Consider the following 20383-nt stretch of genomic DNA (forward strand, 5'->3'; position numbering starts at 1 on the left):
TCAGTCCCAAAATTAACCTATAAAAGAACCAATATTCAATCAAATAGGAAACACATGGATTCCGTTACTGTAAAATCATGTTCCTAGCCATTAAAGACATTGAATCTCTAAACAAAATTCATTAGCCTCATTATATTAAGAGAAGACATTAACGCATGAATCAAAAGATTCAATAAACATGAACATGAGTTCATGACCACTCAGGATTTAGACTGGTCTACAAATGATCATCTTTTAAGATATGAATTAAATCTTTAATGCAAATGGTAAGTTTATAAAGAAATTAATTAACATTGATCCTGTCATATATAATCATAATTATATAAAGTACATTTACCAAGATGTCTATTCACATCAGTATTCCAAATCTAGATTACTTTCACCCATATATATGCTTTGTAAACCGTACTAGCAACCATTAATTAAAGATTATATACTTTAATATATTGTTGAATATTTTATTGATTATATATGATCTAAATTTTCTCGCACGCATACAAAATCATATTCTCATAAATGAATATGAAACTTTCTGATATTTATATATAAATTATTCAAACAATAATTTTGATAATCAAACATAATAAAATTGTACTTTTATTTAAATTAATAAAAAATGTATTTTCACATACTTTTAGGGCACCAACCTAACATGTTATGGCTAGGGTTTTCTTATGACAAGTTTTTGGTAAGTGCTTAGTTAAAGAAAACCCTAGATTACACTATTCTAGCCACTCTCTCTTCTTCTCTTCTAGATCTCTAACTCATGTGTTCAAAAAAATTCCCAAACTTGTTAGGCTTGATCAAAGATTGTCGAGAAAGATTGTGGGTGTGTTCGTGTTTCAGTTCTTGGAAATTCCTAGCAATCAGAAAAGGACAAAATGATAGAGAACTGAAAGTGTGGAGTCTTATTAATTCTGTTGTACACAAGTAAGTAATTTACTTTATCTCTGTGTTTATAGTTTAATTTCAATAAATGCATGTTCTAGAATTTCTATTTATGTTTGATTAAATTAGAAATCACATGATAATAAGTAAGATCGAGTATATGTTTTTCCTACAAAGAACATGTAAGAAGTAATCAACTACATGTTGGAAGGCATGGACAAGGTCACATGGTGGTAAGTGGGGAATGAAGCCCCTACTTGATTTTTTTTTTTAATTTAATAATTTTTATACATATTAATATTTTTATCATTAAAAAAAATTCTAAAAAAATTACATTTAAGCCCCTGTAAAATTAAATGAAAATCCTAAATTTAAGAAAAATTACTTTTAAATCTTTTAAATTACAAAAATAAATCTCAAAGTTTTAAAAATAATACATATAAACCCTTGAAAATTAAAAAAAAACCCTAAATTTAAGAAAAAACACACTTAAATCCTTTAAAATTACAAAAATAAATTCTTCAAATTTAAAAAGAAATACATTTAAATCCTTCTAAAATAAAAATAAAAATTTGCCCCCACACACCTAAAAGTCTGGATCTATCCCTATTAGAAGGGATGAGTGACCTACCTATGCCAGCAAGAATACCCTCATTAGGGTGAACTAGAAAATAATATAACGATGTTTTAACTAAAAGAAACGCATATATGCATAAACACTGAAAAGACACAAGTATCACAGAGCCATAGCCCGAAGATCGTATGATGAATTATCTCTTAGCATACTATTCAATCCAAGAGTGCTGGTCAAGAATGCGAGACAATAAGATTAGGAGAACGGTACCCAAAACAGTATCACGAGATGCAAGCAAGGCATTAAGCTTACTCAAGCAGAAAGTCATGTTAAACATGCGAGGACATAATGAACTTAGAAAAGATAGGATTGCGACCCAACTCACTTGGTTGATACATTGAACAAAAAAGAGAGTTGAAGGCCCATTTTCCAAAGAAAAATATAGTGAGGAATTGGAAGCCAAGATATCCATTCTAAAGTTAAATATAAATGTATTAACTAGTAAGGACTTTCATCTATAAAATTAATTTTTAAAGTCATAGAAACATAAAATTTAGGACTTTTGTCTGAAAACAAATATGATTAAAAATACAAGTGCAACAGGTTGAAAATATTTTGTCCCAAATATCCCCTAAAACGACCAAGAACTAATGGTCACACTAAAATGTAATATAAGAAACTTTTGACGTTAAGAAAAAAAAAAATTAGGATGCAAGTGTAACAAATTAAAAACATTAAAATATTTCGCCACAAACAATCTTACTATTTTAATAAAAAATAAATCATTTTTTTATTTGAAAATAAAATCTTAATTTTAAAATTTAAAGGAATAGATTCTATATATACGAGTATCAACATAATGTAACTTTTGATTGCATATCACTAATTGTATTCACCATGGAGACATAATTATTAATTATTGAAAACTCTTCCCTATAAATAAATATCATATTTAATTAAATGAAATTATTGTATACTTGGGTTAAAGTTTAAATAGGTGCGTGTGGTTAAAACAAAAGTTCGCAACTGCCGTGGTGAAAGTAGCTCATTACACCAATCATGTTGTGTGCTCATTGGTTATATCGACCATGATTACACCAATCACGTGTGCTTGTTGGTTATATTCACTATAACATATTTCACTCATTCATCTATCCATCTTCAGCATCACCACTCTCTTCCTTATCATCTCCTAGCATTGCATCAAGGGCCCCTGAATCTTTATCACTGTTTAAGTATTCTACTAATCTACTATGGATATCATCCGGGCAAAAACCACGTTCATGTAGTAACCCCAATATCTCATGTGCAGCTTCCAAGTTCCCCTCATTTTTCAAGTATTCAAGACATGCGCTAAAAGTGGTACGGTTTACCTTCCATCTTGGTCCCCCAGCCAGAATTGCTTTCCTCATGCTTTCCACTGTCTTTGCCATCTCACCATCTATACAACATTGAGTTGAAAGACACTGCCATAAGCCGGCATCAGGCTCCTTTCCACTACTCGTAAAAAGCCGTTCCACACTAACAAAAGCTTTCTCCAAAAGACCTTTCTTGCAATAAGCACTTATCAGCACGCTTGCAATCCTATTGTCAAATAATGTGTTCACAGATTCCCACTCCTCAAAGATTTTCTCCATGCCATCAATGTCATCAAGCTTAACTAGTGAGCTTAAGACAGAAAGATACCCAGAGTTGTAGACTCTTCCTAAGTTCTTGTACAGATTCCAAATGCGATAAACTTCATCCTTTTTCCCTGTAGCAGCATAGAGTGTAAGAAGGTGTTCATAAGCAATTTTCTTTTCTTTATTGTCAATCACCTGTTCTGATCTCCTAAGCTTCATCCACGCCTTATCGGGATGGCCAGCTTTTAGGTACCCATTTGCAGCAATAAAATAAGAATGGAAGTCCAACACCACTTGATGATCAGTTTCCATCATCAGTAAAAGCTTCTCCATCTCTTCTACGTTTGAAGTAACAGCATAAGCATTCAACTGAATATTTAATGTGAACTTGTCAAACTTGATGCCATTTCGTTTCATCTCTTGTGTTAGACTCTTTAGTTTGTCATGCTTTCCCGTCCGAGAATAGAGGCTTAGCATAACATTATAAGTTAATGCCGTTTCGATGAAGCCCATCTCCTTCATTTTCTGAAAATGGTCCTCTGCTTTTTCTAAGGATTTTTTCTCAGCATAACAATTTAACAGAGCACCATGAATCTTATTAACTCTGGAAGACTCTGGGATGCTATTAAAATACTCCTCTGCCCTCTCTAGACCATAAACTTTTGAGATCAAATCCAAACGAATTGCTATGTCTCCGGATGAAGGCCCAAAGTTTGCTTCACTCAGCCATTCCGATACCTGAAAAACAATGGTGCCAGATTCATTACTTAAGCTCACATAGAAAAGTTCTTGAACCAATGTAATGTATAACCATTCATCTTGCCACAAATGCACATAGACTACAACTCTGAAACTTACCACCATTACTAGCTTAGGGGCATAAAGGTAAATAAGGATAAAAGAGAAGAAGAAGAACCAAAACAGAGAAGAGGACTCTTCCCATAAATTGTGTTTGGTAAGGAAAAACAGAACCAAAACATATGCAGATAGAAAAGGCGTCTACATCAACAAACTAGAAAAGAATACAAGTACTTAAGCGGCCTCCAAGATGACACCATACGAAAAATAGTAGCTTTACCAGATCACAATCTTGTCTACTCTGCGCCAACTTAAGTTAAAATATGGGACTTAATGAAAACATGCACCTTACTCGTTGACATCATTATATAAAGCATTATTATCTATCTATAATCCTTCTGATTTTGTATTTTATTTTATTTAGGCTTTATTCTACAAAGCACATTTTCGTTCCATTACTGAAATACTATAACCTAGGTTTCAAATCTGGAACAACAACACAAACACAAGTATTTTCCGCATACGACTAATTCCTCAAAAGGTTCACCAATACTTCAACTAAAAGAATTTGAGCTGAATCTGATGTTCCTCCATTTATAAGTCATATGTTTGTACCGTCCTAAAACAAATATCATTATTCCAACAAAAAATTACTCAAGAAAAAAAAAACTTACATATTAACATAAATAATTTCCCATCATTATGCTCACAAAAGAAAGTAAATGTAATTAGAATTATTACAAGTTATATATATACCTGGAGAGCCTGTGTATAGCGACGGTATTTACGGAGCTGCTTGATGATTTTTTGGAGCTCAGATTGCCTGACATCTCTGCCTTCTTCGACCCATTGTTTGAGCACTGGGGTCATGGAAATCTTGGGATCACCCAACCGTGAAATCCGATGGTACAGAGAATCAGTTTGAGGCGAAGATGAGGATATAGCTTCAGTGGAGTAGGAGTGGGTACTGAAAACCATACAAATGGCAAGAGCAGACCGTGGGTTAGCACCAAAGGGTTTCGTTGCTGAACAGTATTGACAGGGGCTTGCAGGGAAGAGGGGACGGCTTAGGGGTTTTGGTGATATTTTAAGAAACCTACTGCCTGTCATCCACAGAGATATCTGGAAAGAAAAACATAAATGGCACATGATAATTAGGCGCAGAGTTGGTAATCGTTAAAAATAGTATCCGCCATAACATTCGTATAAGAAAGTGTTGACTAGTTTCAGAGGTGCTATATAGTGAATGCTAACAGAGATAAGAGAAGGCTATCACAAAAGCCACACCTGAATATGCTGTAGTAAATGGGCTGTTCTTAATATCAATTCATATTGACAATGAACTAAAAACAAGTAAGTTATTGTTATGTAAAAGACCAAAGGATAATATCATATACCAAAATCTCATAAGAGAGAAATTGAAAGGAAGGAAGATGAAAGCGAACCTCAAGAGCGTGATTAAAGCGTCTAAAGTCCCTCATGGTTCGAACCATCCAGCCCAGTTGTTCCTTCTCAACTCGTCGTCCTTCATGGACCCATTGTCGGAGCACTGGTGAAACCGAGGCCATTGGGTCTCGGCTGCGTTGGACGCGGTGGAATACAGAGTCAGTGTGAAGAAGAAGAGGAAGTAAGAGCACTAACGATGGCCCTATTCTATATCACAAAATACTTCCCAAAAACATATAAATATAAATATATATATATATTTTTATAATTTCATTCAAACTTTTACATTATAACATATATTAATTTCTCTATTTTTTTTCTACATCATTTAAATATTATATTTTTTAAAAAATATTTTATTCATTTAAAAAGATAAAATAATTAAATATAATAATATAACACTCTTACATATATACAAAAATTTATAAAAAAATAATAAAATATATATTTCACCACATATAAAGAAATATTATTCATTTAAATAAAAAAATTATAAGTTTACATCATTCATAGAAAATTATTTTACTATTTTTTCTCTAACATTTTACCTCATCCATTGGGAGTGCTCTTGGCTCACTTTACAATATGGCTTTTAAGTTACATGACTATGTATTTTTCATTTTTAACCTATTTTTGTTTTGCTTTTTTTTTTCACTATTTTAAAAGCCCTCAACTTTAACTCATTCCTAATCCAATCTCATGCACCACCACCTAGCCCTAAATCCTCAAATTTAAGAAAGACTCACTAATGAACCAATGATAGCAGAAACTCCATTACTGTCCCAGGCTTAAGTCTGTCTGTATTACAATTTGAGGGGAGAAACGCCATTAGGACTAGGAATGAGATTCTATTTTAAAATTAATTGGTGTTCAGTGGAGTAACATTTTCCTTTATAATGATATTGTTGTTCCTATATACTTTCCATGTGAGACTTTTTTCACATTTAATCGACTGTCCAACCTCTGCTACTGCTGCCATCACCATAGTCGATCATTGCCACAACAAGGAAGTCCGACCACCATAGCCTTCTTGTAAGGTAAATCTTTGATTTTGATATTTGTTACAAGTCATTAGATTTTGTTAGCAATATATAATACCATTGAGTTAAAAAAAAATGAATTTTATCACTTCAAACTATTTCCAAGAACATCATTGTACATTAGTTCCATGGCTATTGCTTTATTGTGCTTCAAAATGTTAATTTTAGTGTCCAAATGTCTCTTTGAAATTAGTGGAGTTTGTTATTGAATAAGAGTAGTTTTTTTTAAGTTTTTTTATTGAATTAGAATGTTTGAAAAGAATGTTGTTGCTTAAGGGATAGGTACATATAACTTGTTATTTTTCATATCCAATGTGCTCTATTGTTTGTCTTCACTCTTGGAAATCTTATTGTTTTAGTGTTTATTCTTTTTGTTTATTTTCTTTTACATTAATATCATATAAATAGCATGAAGATGATGATGTTGAATATTAAAATGAGTAGTATTTTACAAGCCAAAAGAGATGAAAGTAAAAAAAAAAAAGAATAAAAAAATATACAACAAACGATTATAAGACAAAGATTAGCATAGAGTTGTAAATACATGTCAAACTTTTTGACACAACACGAAATCGGCACGAGCCTAGGAGGCACAAGTATGACAAGACATGAAAAAATATGGGCTTGGGTAAGGCACGACACGATGTTAAAATTAGCACTACATGGAACGACACAACATGAGCCTGAGCACTGCACAACACGACACGAAAAACTTGAAGGCATGACACGGTAAAAAGCCTGATATCTTAATATTAACAATACTAATAAATTTTTATTTGTCAATTATATATAACTAAAATGATCATATAAATCTTATATAATTATGAGTATTTCTAATTTTATAATTAGGAATAAATATAAAATTAGAACTTTATTAATATGTTTTATGATTTGTGAGTTAAAATTTTGAGTATTTATTAGTAGGTATTCAAATTCTAATAATTAATGAATATCTTTAATATAATTGTGTGTAAAGTATGGTTGAAAAATATATAAGAATAACCAAAACTATAATTTAAATTAAAAAATCTATTTAGATTACTGGTTAGCTCATTTATTGTTAAGGAAAAGGTGAATGGTCCAAATCCTCAATCTCACTTTTTTTTAGCAATAATAAAATGTGCTCAAATATGGGCTTGAAAGAGGGTCTGAATTTGGCCCAGCCAGACACGAATAGGTTGTGTAGGGCTTATACGTTCAAATGTGGGTCGTGCCAGGTCACATTTATACATGGACCCAGCACGGTACGACACAAATTTTCTGGAGGCACGAAAAATATGGGTCGTGCTGGGCAAGGCCAACCCACATTTACAACTCTAGATTAGTGTTGATGAAAATTGAGAAAGAAAACAAAACCAATGAAAGTAAAACCATGAAAATTGATGATGGAATGTGTTCGGAGACAATAAGATTACACCACCACAATAATAAGAATCTACATATAATAACACTTGACAGAGTAAAAGAAAAGATTGAGGTAGAGATATGTAAACCCTAGTTGTAAAACAAAACCCTTGTTCTTCTTGCAAGCTTCAAACCCTAATTTTACCTCCCTCATTATAACATATATTTTAAAACAGAAACTTAACTTTAACCTGAAAAATGGAACATTCATTTTTAAGCTTAAAAATGTGCAACAAAATCTTGATGTCTGTTTAAATAAAAAAAAACATAATTTCATGCATAAAAAGTTTGTTCCATAATAAATTGATAACAATAAATAAAATAGGTCCTTTGGCGTTCTTGATCGCTTTCACCCATAAAGTCCCTCACAGAGTACTTACGTCCCTTGGAAAGGATCTTAACCCACATATATCATATAGCATTCTTTCAATTATTACTTGCAGGGGAAAAAGTAAGGGGGGTGAGCTAACAACCCAGTAAGGAAAATGAACCAATAAACAGCACTTCACAAACTACAATTCAAATCAGTATAAACATAAACATAAACATATAAACACTTATGCGCACAACTACATGTAAATTGAAAAGATGGCTGGGAGGAAACACTTGAGGTCCTCAAAGACCACCTCTGTAAGGCCCTACTAATCCAAGAACATTACAACGTGTGTTAAAAATAGTGTTTAACTCGTTAAGCGAGTCATTTAAAATTAAAAGTGTAACTAAGGTTAAACGACAATTTAGGTGTTAAAAGTTTGGTCAATAAGTTGAACTTTTTCATTAAAAAGGGTTGAATAATTACAAGGGATCCCAAAAGTTTCTAAATAAAATACAAGTTTATCAAAATTACAGACATAGCCGACCTAAGCGGAAAATTTCAACTAATGACTCCTGCTCCTCAAAATATCTCGACCATAGCGGTCGAGCAGGCTGAGTATGTACACGCTGCCCCTACAGCTCTCCAACTCATGGTTGGTCCAGCTTTCCTTTGCCCTTTCATGCATCACGAAGCACCCGTGAGCCAAGGCTCAGCAAGAAAGCCCAAACAAATCAAACAGATATCCAAATAGACATTAACATGTACGACATACTATATAACCACATAGATTTTCAAATCAATGTATGACTCATGCCGAGTAGATTGATATCATATCCTCACAATGGCCCTGCCACTATGGCGGATATTGCATTCTCACAATGGCCCCACCACCATGGCAGACATTGCATCTGTGTTATGGCCCTGCCACTATGACATACATTACGCATGTAATGCCGATAACGGTCACACAACCGAGCGATAAGTACAAATAGTTATAACAACATAGATTCATACAAAGCATACATTTAACTATAAACAATTTCATGACACGGTCATTCCCGTGCTCGATAATTGGGGCTCATGCCCTACTCTTGTTGCAAGGGTCAGTTTTCTTACCTCAAATCTTTAGCGATAGGGTGAAGCGACAATGAGCACGATCCTTTCCTCTCGAGCCTTGCAGTACCCCTAGTCACAACATATTAATGGATATCAATCAAGAATTAAACCAATCAAGAGCTTCAAGATCGAGTCCTAGCCCCTGGGACCCCATATTCCACTAAACTGGGTAGTGGAATCGTTCTTGAGCCTTTAAGTTTTGGTTCCCATAACCCAAAACCTGTTTTGCTCATTTTCTCAAATTAGAGCTGTGACCCGCCTCTAAAGGGCCGCAGCACGCTTCTAGGCAGAGAGCCCTGAACCACAAGGGCAAAGGACACGTGCCGCGGCGCCAAGGCAGTTTAGAGGAATTCGAGCACTTCTGAATTCATGCAGGCCGCTACGCTCCAAGGACAACATCACGGCGCAACCCCATGAACCCAGAAATTCCAGAGATTTTCCAAATTTGCAATTTCCCAAATCCCACCCAAAACTCGTTTTAGTCAGAATTGACCATTGAAATAGTCCCAACAATACAAATACGCAATAAAAAACCTTCAAAACCCACTAAAACAACACCAAAACCTAAAATCACCATTTGAGCTTCAAAGTTCATCTATGTTGTTCATCCTTGACTTGCTGACATGTCAGGCACTTAGCCACATACTCAGTCACGTCTTTCTTCATCCCATGCTACCAATATATGGTTTTCAAGTCTTGGTACTTCTTCGTAGTGCTTGGATGCAATGAATACAATGTAGTGTGAGATTCATCTAGAATCTCTCGTCTGATAGCAGAGTCCATCAGAACACAAATCCACTCCTTATACCTCATCAAACCCATCTCTGAAATAGTATAGTCCTTAGCCACTCTAGCTACGACCTCCCCTCTGTGCCTCATCACATGAGGATCATTCAACTGACCCTCATTTATCCTCTCCAAAATATTAGATTGCAAGGTGATGTTGGCTAACTAACCCACCGCCAACTCTATCCCTGCTCTAGTCATATCCCCTACTAACTTCTTTGATAAATGCTTCAAACTGAATAACTGTCCCGGACCTCTTCGACTCAAGGCATCCGCCACCACGTTGGCTTTCCCTGGGTGGTAAAGAATCTCACAGTCATAATCTTTCACCAACTCCAGCCAACGTCTCTGTCTCATGTGTTAGATCCTTTTGGATAAAGAAATACTCTAAGCTCTTGTGGTCAGTATATATCTCATACCTCTCCCCATAATGGTAGTGTCGCCATACCTTCAATGCAAATACCACTACTGCTAACTCCAGATCATGTGTAGGGTACCGCAGTTCATATTCTTTGAACTACAGTGATGCATAAGCAATCACCTTCCCTGCCTGCACAAGAACACAATCTAATCCCTACCTTGAAGCATCACAGTAAACCACAATCTTCTCCTGATCTGATGGAAGACTCAGTACTAGAGCTGTAATCAATTGTCGCTTCAACTCTTGGAAGTTGTTATCACATCTATCTAACCATATAAACTTCTAATTCTTGCGTGTTAAATCTATCGGCAGTGTAGCAATCCTTGAGAAACCTTATACAAAGCGTCAGTAGTATCCCACCAATCCAATGAAACTTTTGATCTCTGGGGCACTTCTGGGCCTTGGCCAATCTCTCATTGCCTCAATCTTGGTTGGATCAACCTTAATTCCATCCTTGCTAACAATGTGATTAAGGAAGGTTACCTAAGGTAACCAGAACTCACACTTCTTGAACTTGGCATACAACCTGTGCTCCCTCAACCTCTGAAGTACCATCTGGAGATGTTGCCCATGTTCTACCTCTATTTGAGAGTAGAACAAGATGTCATCGATGAAGACAATCACAAACTTGTCCAAGTAGTATTTGAACACCTTGTTCATAAGATCCATGAATGATGTCAGGGCATCGGTCAGTCCAAATGACATTACCAATAACTCATAATGTACATATCTCATGCAAAAGGCTGTCTTAAAAATATCCTCATTTTTTATCCTTGGCTGGTGATAATCATATCGAAGATCGATCTTTGAGAATATTGTCCTACCCTGCAACTGGTCAAACAAGTCATCAATCATTGGCAACGGGTACTTGTTCTTGATAGTCAGCATGTTCAACTCCTTGTAATTGATACACATCGTCAATGTCCCATTATTCTTCTTAACAAACAACACTGCCACACCCCACTGTCAGAATCTGTGTCTATTGAATCCCAAATTCAGTAACTCTTGTAATTGTACCTTCAACTCCTTCAACTTTGCCAGAGCCATTCTGTGTTGTGCTCTGGATACTGCATCTGTCCCCGGTGCCAACTCTATTACAAACTCAATCTTTCACTATGGCGGTAACCCCGATAGGTCCTCTAGGAATACATCCAAAATTCACAGACTAATTTGGTCTCTATCGGCCCAACTGGCACATCCCTGGTGGTATCCACTACGCTCGCTAGGAGTCCTATGCATCCTCCTTGCAATAGGTCTCTAGCCTTCAATGCCGAGATCATAGGAATGCGAGGCCCGTTCGCAGCGACCACAAACACAAATGGGTCCTCTCCCTAGGGCTCAAAGGTGACCATCTTCCTTTTAGAATCTATGGTTGCCCCATACTTGGCTAACCAATCCATGCCCATAATCATATTAAAGTTCTCCATAGCTAGCTCAATTAGGTCTACTAACAACTATATACTATCCACCTCTACTGGCAAGGATCTAATCCATCTCCTAGATACTACTAATTCCCCAGTAGGCAATAAGATCCCAAAACCTACAGCATAGAAATCACAAGGCCTACATAGTCTATCAAAAACTCTACTAGAAACAAACAAATGTATAACACTAGAATCAATCAATACAAAGTAAGTAAAGCCAGTGCTAGAAATATGATTTGTCACTACCGATGGACTAGCCTCAGCCTCTAACTGGGTCAGTGTGAACACTCGGGTTGGCATCAAACTATCCCTTTCTTTTGTTCCTCTTTCTTTAGTTGCGGGCAATCCCTCTGAAAATGTCCTACTACCCCGCAAAGGAAGCATGCCTTAGCACGATATTCTCCCAAATGGTGTCTCCTGCACCTTGTGCATATCAGATAACTTCTCCAGGCCTCATTGCGGCCCTAGCGGCCTCCCTGAGTACCCCGACCCTTCCTGTCAAGACCAGGAGTAGTAGAAGCATCAGGGGTCTTCATCTTCTAGTCACTAGGGCCTCCACCCCTACCAGAGCCAGTAAATGGAGGTACCATCCTCCTAGCATCATGTCTCGCGACGCTCTCACACAAAACCCTATCCTCTGCGCCCTCAGTAGCAAGAGCCTTCTCAACTACCTGAGCATATGTAGTAACTCCAGGCACTGAGATGATCCTAACATCCCGTGCTATCACAGGGTTTAATCCCAAAAACAAACCTATCTCTCCTGGCAGCATCACTTGGCACCAAGTCAGAAGCAAAATTGGCCAACTTGTTAAACTTCAGGGCATACTCAGTCACGGTCATGTTGCCTTGAATCGATCTGGTAAACTCATATGCCTTTGCAGTTCGAATTACGTCATTACAATATTTCTCGTTAAACAAATCCCGAAGCTCATCCCAACTCAATACAACGACGTTCCTAGTCTGAGATACAACCTCCCACCATATACGGGCATCCTCTCGAAACATGTACGTGGCAAAGTCCACCCTCTCATTACCTACCACCCACATAAATTCTAGAATGGAGGTGGTCTTACTCATCCACTGCTCAACTCGTAGTGGATCTGGACCTCCCTCAAAGGTCAGAGGGTGTTGTTTCCTGAATCGTTCATTTAATGGTTCCCATCGATTCTCTACCTCTGGATGTTGTTGTACGGCTAGTACTAGGGCAGCATGTGGACTACTATCGCAGCGTTCTCTGCTGGAACCTGCTGCTGTCTCGACTAAAGAATTTCTTCTTCCTGTCTCTGTAGTCTGGCTTGCATTTAGCAAACATCTGCTGCTAGTTCTCAGGAGCTGGCGGAGGTTTCTGACCCTGGTTATTATCTCTAGCCCAGATTTCAGCACCAACTAGTCTCTCCAAGTATATCTCAATCAGCGACTCGGCTCATCAGACATTGATAACAGATTCCACAACTACCCCACGGTTCACAACCAAACCAATAAGCAACACTCACAAGCATCATGTTAATTGACATACCACATGCATCAGCAACGTTAACAAGCATACATTCTCATATTCTCCTAGTAGTCAAGGGCCAGGCCCTCTCAGTATAGCTCATCCTCCCTAATCAAGCATGCAGATAAGGCATATATATTTCATTTAAACAATTAAGCACATAATCACATCATGAGTTACCAAACCCTGAGTCAAGCTTATCTTGAGCAGCAAGTGTACATGCCTAGCCAATCTTCAGGAACTAATAAACCTTGGCAGCTATGATACCAAGTTGTAATGCCCTACTAATCTAGGACCATTACACCATATGTTAAAAATAATGCTTAACTCATTAAGCAAGTCATTTGGAATTAAGAGTGAACTAGGGTTAATCAATAGTTTTGGTATTAAAAGTTTTGGTCAATAAGTTGAACTTTTCATTAAAAAGGGTTGAACAATTACAAGGGATCCCAAAAGTTTCTAAATGAAATACAAGTTTAGAAAAATTACAGACTTAGCCGACCTAAGCGAAAAAATTTCAACTAATGACTCATGCTCCTCAAAATATCTCGACCTTGGCGGCCGAGCAGGCCGAGTATGTACACGTCGCCCCTACAGCTCTCCAACTCATGGCTGATCCAACTTTCCTTTGCCCTTACCTACACCACGAAGCACTCGTGAGCCAAGGCTTAGCAAGAAAGCCCAAACAAATCAAACATATATCCAAACAGACATTAACATGTATGACATACTATATAACAACACAAGTTCACATCAATTTTCAAATCAGTGTACAACTAATGCCGAGTAGATGGATATCACATCCTCACAATGGCCCCGCCGCTATGGCGGATATCGCATCCGTGTTATGGCCCCGCCACTGCGACATACATTACACATGTAATGCCGATAACTGTCTCACGACAGAGTGATCAATACAATTAGTTATAACAACATAGATTCATACAAAACATCCATTTAACTATAAACAGATTCGTGACATGGTCATTCCTATACCCTATAATTGAGGTGCACACCCTACACCCGGTACAAGTGTCTGTTTTCTTACCTCAAGTCTTGAGCGATAGGGTCAAGCGACAACGAGAACAATCATTTCCTCTCGAGCCTTGTGGTACCCCTAGTCACAATATATTAACGGATATCCATCTAGAACTAAAACAATCAAGAGCTTCAAGATCGAATCCTAGACCCCGAGACCCTAGATTCCACTAAATCGGGCAGTGGAATCGTTCCCAAGCCTTTAGGTAGGGCTGAGCATAAAATTCGAAAAACTGAAAAAACCGTGTACACCGACCTACCGAACACCGAAAAAACTGTTAACGACGCAAACCGCCACTGTTCGGTCGGTTTGAAAATTTTGTGTGAACCGACTGGTGGAACCGAAACTGATCGAACAGTATAAAATATAATAATATAATATTATATAATTATTAATTATTAAAATTATTAAATTAAAATAAAAAATCTGAAAATTTAAAAAAAAAACTTAGGGCACCGAATGAATCTCTTTCTCTCTCTCTATCATATCCTCACTTCTCTCATCACTCAACCGCCTTCTCTCTCTATCCTGTATTTATTTATAGTAAAAAAACAAAATATGATATAGTTTCTTTTGGATTTGGTTTGAATTTGACTATTATTTTTTAAATTTCAGATATTTTTTCATATGCATATTTAAAGAAAAGATAGTTATTATTTTTTTAAAAAAATATACGATATATACTCATTCAACTTTATTCTGTTGATTTTTAATTCTATTAACAACTTGTTGTTATCTTTCATATGCTAGAATACAGAATGTGATTTCACTTTCTTTATTCTTACTTTCACACATGTTGATTAGTGTTTGGTTGCTAGAATTTTGCCATTATTAAAGTGATCATGTAATGCAATAGTAGTTTGACTTTAATATGCACTTTATGGAACTAATTATTTAATTAGATCTCCCATGATATTTTCTTCTCTCTGGATGGTAGTTGTACGTGTTGATTTTTAAGGAACAATTATGCTTGAACAAAACAAAAATAATAGTTTCTTTCATCTTTGAAATATATTATATATATATTATAGCTTATTTGTATTAATTGAAGATTTGTCAGGTGATGGCTTGTGTATTACCTATGTACCTACGAATCTTGGCAATGGGTCTGGGAGTGGGAGTGGGACCGATAAGAACAATTGAAATCTCAAGGTAACTAGTTGAATTCTAAGATTGTAGTTTAGTAGCTTTATTTCTCTTAAAAGTATCATGTAGCATGTGTCATACATTATAATTTTATTCTTTCTTTTGTCTTAGGAGTAGGTGGTCATGGTTGTTTGATGCAGGCCATGAAATGAATGTTGGATTTTGGATTGGACTTTGTTTTCTATCTATTCTTTTGAACTTAATTTGTGTTGTTGTAGTCGATTAGACTTATATTTAATTTGTGTTGTAATGGACTTTGGACTTGAAGTTTAAACTTTAATCATGTGTTGAGATTTGTGGTTGTAGGCTTTTGGTTTTAAATTTTAATTGTGTTGTGTCTTGGATTGGACAAATAAACATTGGAGTATTGGACTTTTGATGATGTGCTGTGATTTGAGGTTATGTTATGCTCTTATGGACTTTTAATTATGTTTCAAACTTTCAAATTTGTGAATGTAATTATGTTCTATATATTTATGTTTTAAAAACGCACAAAAATGGATTCCAACACTCCAAAATTTTTAGTTTTTTTAACTAAAAGTTTCAAAAAATAAATTCGGTTTGGTCAGTTTACCGACCAAACCACGGTCCAAAACGGTTTGTTTTTTTTCGTTAACTGGTTTGGTCGGTCGGTTTTTGGATTGCACCAAGCTGGACCGAATTCTAAATTTAATAATATGAAAAGACCGCCAAAACCGACCGATGCTCACCCCTACCTTTAGGTTTGGGTTCCCATAACCCAAAACCTATTTTAGCCATTTTCCCCAATTAGAGCCACGACCCGCCCATGAAGGGCCTTGTCACACCTCTAGGCAGAGAGCTTCGAACAACAAGGGCATAGGACATGCGCCGCAGCGCCAAGGCAGTTTAGAGGAACCCAGCACTTCTGAATTCATGCGGGCCGCGGAGCAGCACAACCCCGCGAACCCATAAATTCCAGCAATTTTCAAAATCGCAATTTCCCAAATCTGACCCAAAACTCGGTTTTAGTCAGAATTGACCATCAAAATAGTCCTTGCAATATAAATATACAATAAACAACCTTCAAAACCCACTAAAACAATACCAAAACCCAAAATCACCATTTGAGCTTCAAAGTTCATCTCTTTTTTCCAAATCCAAAAATTAGTGACTTTAAATCATGATTTCGACCACAACAAGCTTCCAAATCAATTTATAAATAACTTCCCATCATCAAGCCAACCTCTAAAAAGTCCTAAGGGCACCAATTCTAAAATTAAAAAAAATAAAACCCACCCAAAGTCAAGAACATGAAGAACATTAAGGAAAAATCAGATAATTCATACCTCAGTGATAAATTTTCTTGATCTTAGCCCTTGGATGCTCACTAGCAATTCCTAAGTCCAACAAATTCCTCATTTCCTCAAGAAATCTCAAGAAGCTCCAAGAATTTCCTTAAGTGTTCTTTAGAGTAACCAAAAAGTGAGATAGGGGATGAACATGAATTCTCTAGAGTGTTCAACCCAATGCCCCATCTAGAGTTAGTCCCCTAGCCAAAATACCATTTTGCCCTTAAGGGAACTCAATCCCAAAACCAAACACAAGGGTACTTTAGTCATTTTTCCAAAATTCCGCTATTCCTCAAATTATACCATATGTTCCCAATTAACAACACTGATAACAAAAATATAAATATTTTCCCCAAATATAACTCATCCCCCAATGAGTCCCGTTAGTCCACCAAATTACCAAAAAACCTCCTTGGCTCACCCCAAGCTGGGTAATAATCCCTGTTGTGACTTTTCTGCCGAATTGCCCACTAGGATCGTCTCGTCTCACTCATAAAACATATATAATTTCAAATATACCCTCAGCAGGTCAAAATTATGAAAATTCCATTTTTAGCAAAAACGGGCATATAATCACGTTTAATATACTTAAACATGAATAAGCAGTCATATCATAATATAACTGATACAGTTCACATATATAATCACAATTAAATCATACTAACACATAAACATCCAATTATGCCCTCGTAGCACCCTAATCAAGACTCTAAGCCTTATTAGCAAATTTGGGACGTTACAACCTCGGTCATACTACGATAACTTATGCCAAACTTTTCATCTTTCGAAAAACATGTTCCTGAAACTTAGCATACCACATGCAAACTCATAACAGATCATATAGCAGAAACATGTCTACTTTCTTCTCTAGTGTGTGTGTGTGTGTGTGTGAGAGAGAGAGAGAGAGAGAGGGTCTTTGAGAAGGATAACAACACTGGCTCAAGTCACAAGCCTATCACACCATAATAACCTTTTCTCAAAAGAAAAACCATAAAATATATCCCACTAAATTCTAATCTTCACACATATTTGCATGAGCCATGCAAAAAAAAAAAAATCCCAAAATAACTATTCCACCAAAATCATAAAAAATAATCCTAGCATAATACCACCATAATAACCTCAAAGAAAAACAATTGATACATCTTTGGATTGGCAGTAGCTAAACCCTCAATCACACCCTCTTGTTGTATTGTTCGAACACCACTAAACCACCAAAATAATAAATCTTAGATAACCATAAGAATGAGCTGAAACTATGAAGAGACTAATCATGAAAACTTACCACCAAATCTTGGTCTTTTCTCTATTATTCTATTTCAAACCACCACCCTTTTTCTCTCTTCTCTTTTCTTCATGCCTTTCCCTCTCTATGTGTCTCTACCTACTCCTCAATTCCTCCTCTATTTATAGGCTTCAAACCCATCAAATCATACCTACCACATCCCTCAATTATCTCCAATAAAATCATCTAATTAAACCATAATTGATTCACAAATCCTAAATCAAATAACCCTTAACTTACTACTATCAATTACCATGATTTCCTCTCATCCTTTTACAATGAACCTAGTCTTAGTGTCATGCACTGTACATTTATAATAGCCTAATCATCCAAGATTTGATCACCCAATCACACTTAAATGACCATAAATCTTCAATCAAATCAATCTTAATAATGCTACCCTTGTTTCCATAATTGTCACACTAGATTCCCTCTCCCCTTTGATTTTTGAAATTGCCTCTAATAACCTCCCAAAAATCAGCTCATCATCTTCATGGCTTTAAGAAATTAAAGAGAATAAAATATGCTCCAATTAGTTCCCCAATTTTTGAAATTAGCAAGGGAAATCACAATCACATTGCCACCATAAATGTCATCCTTGATTCTTTCCTTGCCAATCATTGTCACCAAAAAAAATTCCACTTACCTCCTATTCTCCTCTCACACGTCCAAGACACACCCAGCACACACAAACACACATAAAAGGCACCTAACAATAGTTAGTCAATAAACAAACATTAATATTGGTAAAATAAATTAAATCTATTGACTGCCTATTTTGCTATCAACCTTAAAACGAGAGATCAAAGAAACAAATAACACGAACACAAAGTTTTTTACGTGGTTTCAGCTATAAAAGATCTCTATTCCATGAGTCTCTAGTATTAAGAGGATTGGAAGATTGTTGAGGCAAGTTCCAATGGTGTATTGTCAGGCAGCGTTTAGATCGATCTATGTACAAGGTGTTTTTATCTCTAAAAAATCGAACCCTTTACAATGAGACTCTCAATCTTATTTATAGAGGCTAGGGTCATTAATACTAATCATCTGTAATGAATTCACATTCTTCCCATTATTCGGGGATTAATACTAATTCATTGCATTAGGCTGCATTGAATAGAGACCACAACCCAAGCGAGAACCACGAGGCCCACTGCAGAAAGGTATCTACTTTATGGGGAACATGCCCCAGGTACTGTCAAGGCGTGTTGTAAGTATCTCCATGTCAGACGATGTAGTGGGAGTGCGAATTTTCGAGTTGTACACTCGACAACATTGTGGATGGATCACCAAGAAGGTTGTCAGACTATCCTTTGGCGTTGCAAACTCGCACTGGTTGACACATAGTGCCTATCTTAGGTCCGAGAACCAGAACCTTGGACCTGGGGAACGACTGAGGGAGGAGAACTATTGCCGTAGTTGCTTCACCTGGAGAACCTCCAACTCCGAAGGCAAACCTTGGAGGGTAATCTGCCTTTAGGGAACTTGCGACTTACCAACTGGTGAAGACAAATGACCTCACCTGTAAGGATCCTCGCCCCGAAGAGAGGCCTCGGGGGGTAACATATCCTGAAGAATTTTACGAGCATCCGAGCCAGTCATTATGAGTTGCCACATGTCAGGAGGTGAAAATACGGACAACATTTGCCCCCCAAGTCTTTACTCGCCCTCGGGCAGTGGAGACTTAAATTAGGAGGAGTGGTTTGAAAAAGTGGAAGGAAAAATGTTTGGCCTTTCCTCTGAAATCACTCTGATAAGCAAACCCACGTGTCAACGCCCCATTGTTAGGTCCGTTAATCCGCAAATTTAATTAGGGGTCAACTCCGTGATCCCAAACTTCCACTCTGTACCCGAGGCATCTTTTCCCAAAGAAACAATGATTACAATCCACACCTTTTGAACCTTGACCGCTAGATCGCCCTCATGATCTCATCAAGGTAAGCAATTCGACGGTCGTGGGGAAATGGCTTCCCCCCTAAGCTTTACTGGGTATAAAACCCAGAAAAAACCATCTTTAGTCTCACACTAGTAATAAGAAAATCAAAACCCTCATAAAAACCTCTATTCTCTCTCGCCCTATCTTCAACCATTTTTTCCAGCAGCTCTGGATGATTGGCGTGAATCGTCATATTTTGGGCAGACAGCATGCATTACTTCAGGGTCAGGACTCACCTTAGCACTTACTTGTATTTCATCTCGAGTAAGTGCCCTTGACTTGTTTTTTTTTTTTTTTTTGATTTTGTGTATGCTTGAGGAGTTTTTATATATGTTTA

General features: G+C 36.6%; 1 protein-coding gene across 1 annotated transcript; it reads right to left on the minus strand.

Annotated features, from left to right (window-relative positions):
- Positions 1 to 2396: 2396 nt before the first annotated feature.
- Positions 2397 to 5533, minus strand: LOC133818469 (pentatricopeptide repeat-containing protein At2g20710, mitochondrial-like). Its single transcript, XM_062251354.1, has 3 exons — positions 5328 to 5533; positions 4639 to 5004; positions 2397 to 3822 (listed from the first exon to the last, which is right to left on the minus strand). Exons 1-3 carry the CDS (start codon positions 5448 to 5450, stop codon positions 2614 to 2616), a joined length of 1698 nt encoding a protein of 565 aa, XP_062107338.1. The 5' UTR covers positions 5451 to 5533; the 3' UTR covers positions 2397 to 2613.
- Positions 5534 to 20383: the final 14850 nt, after the last annotated feature.

Source organism: Humulus lupulus, chromosome 2, assembly GCF_963169125.1.
Source record: "Humulus lupulus chromosome 2, drHumLupu1.1, whole genome shotgun sequence".
Taxonomy (NCBI): Eukaryota; Viridiplantae; Streptophyta; class Magnoliopsida; order Rosales; family Cannabaceae; genus Humulus; species Humulus lupulus.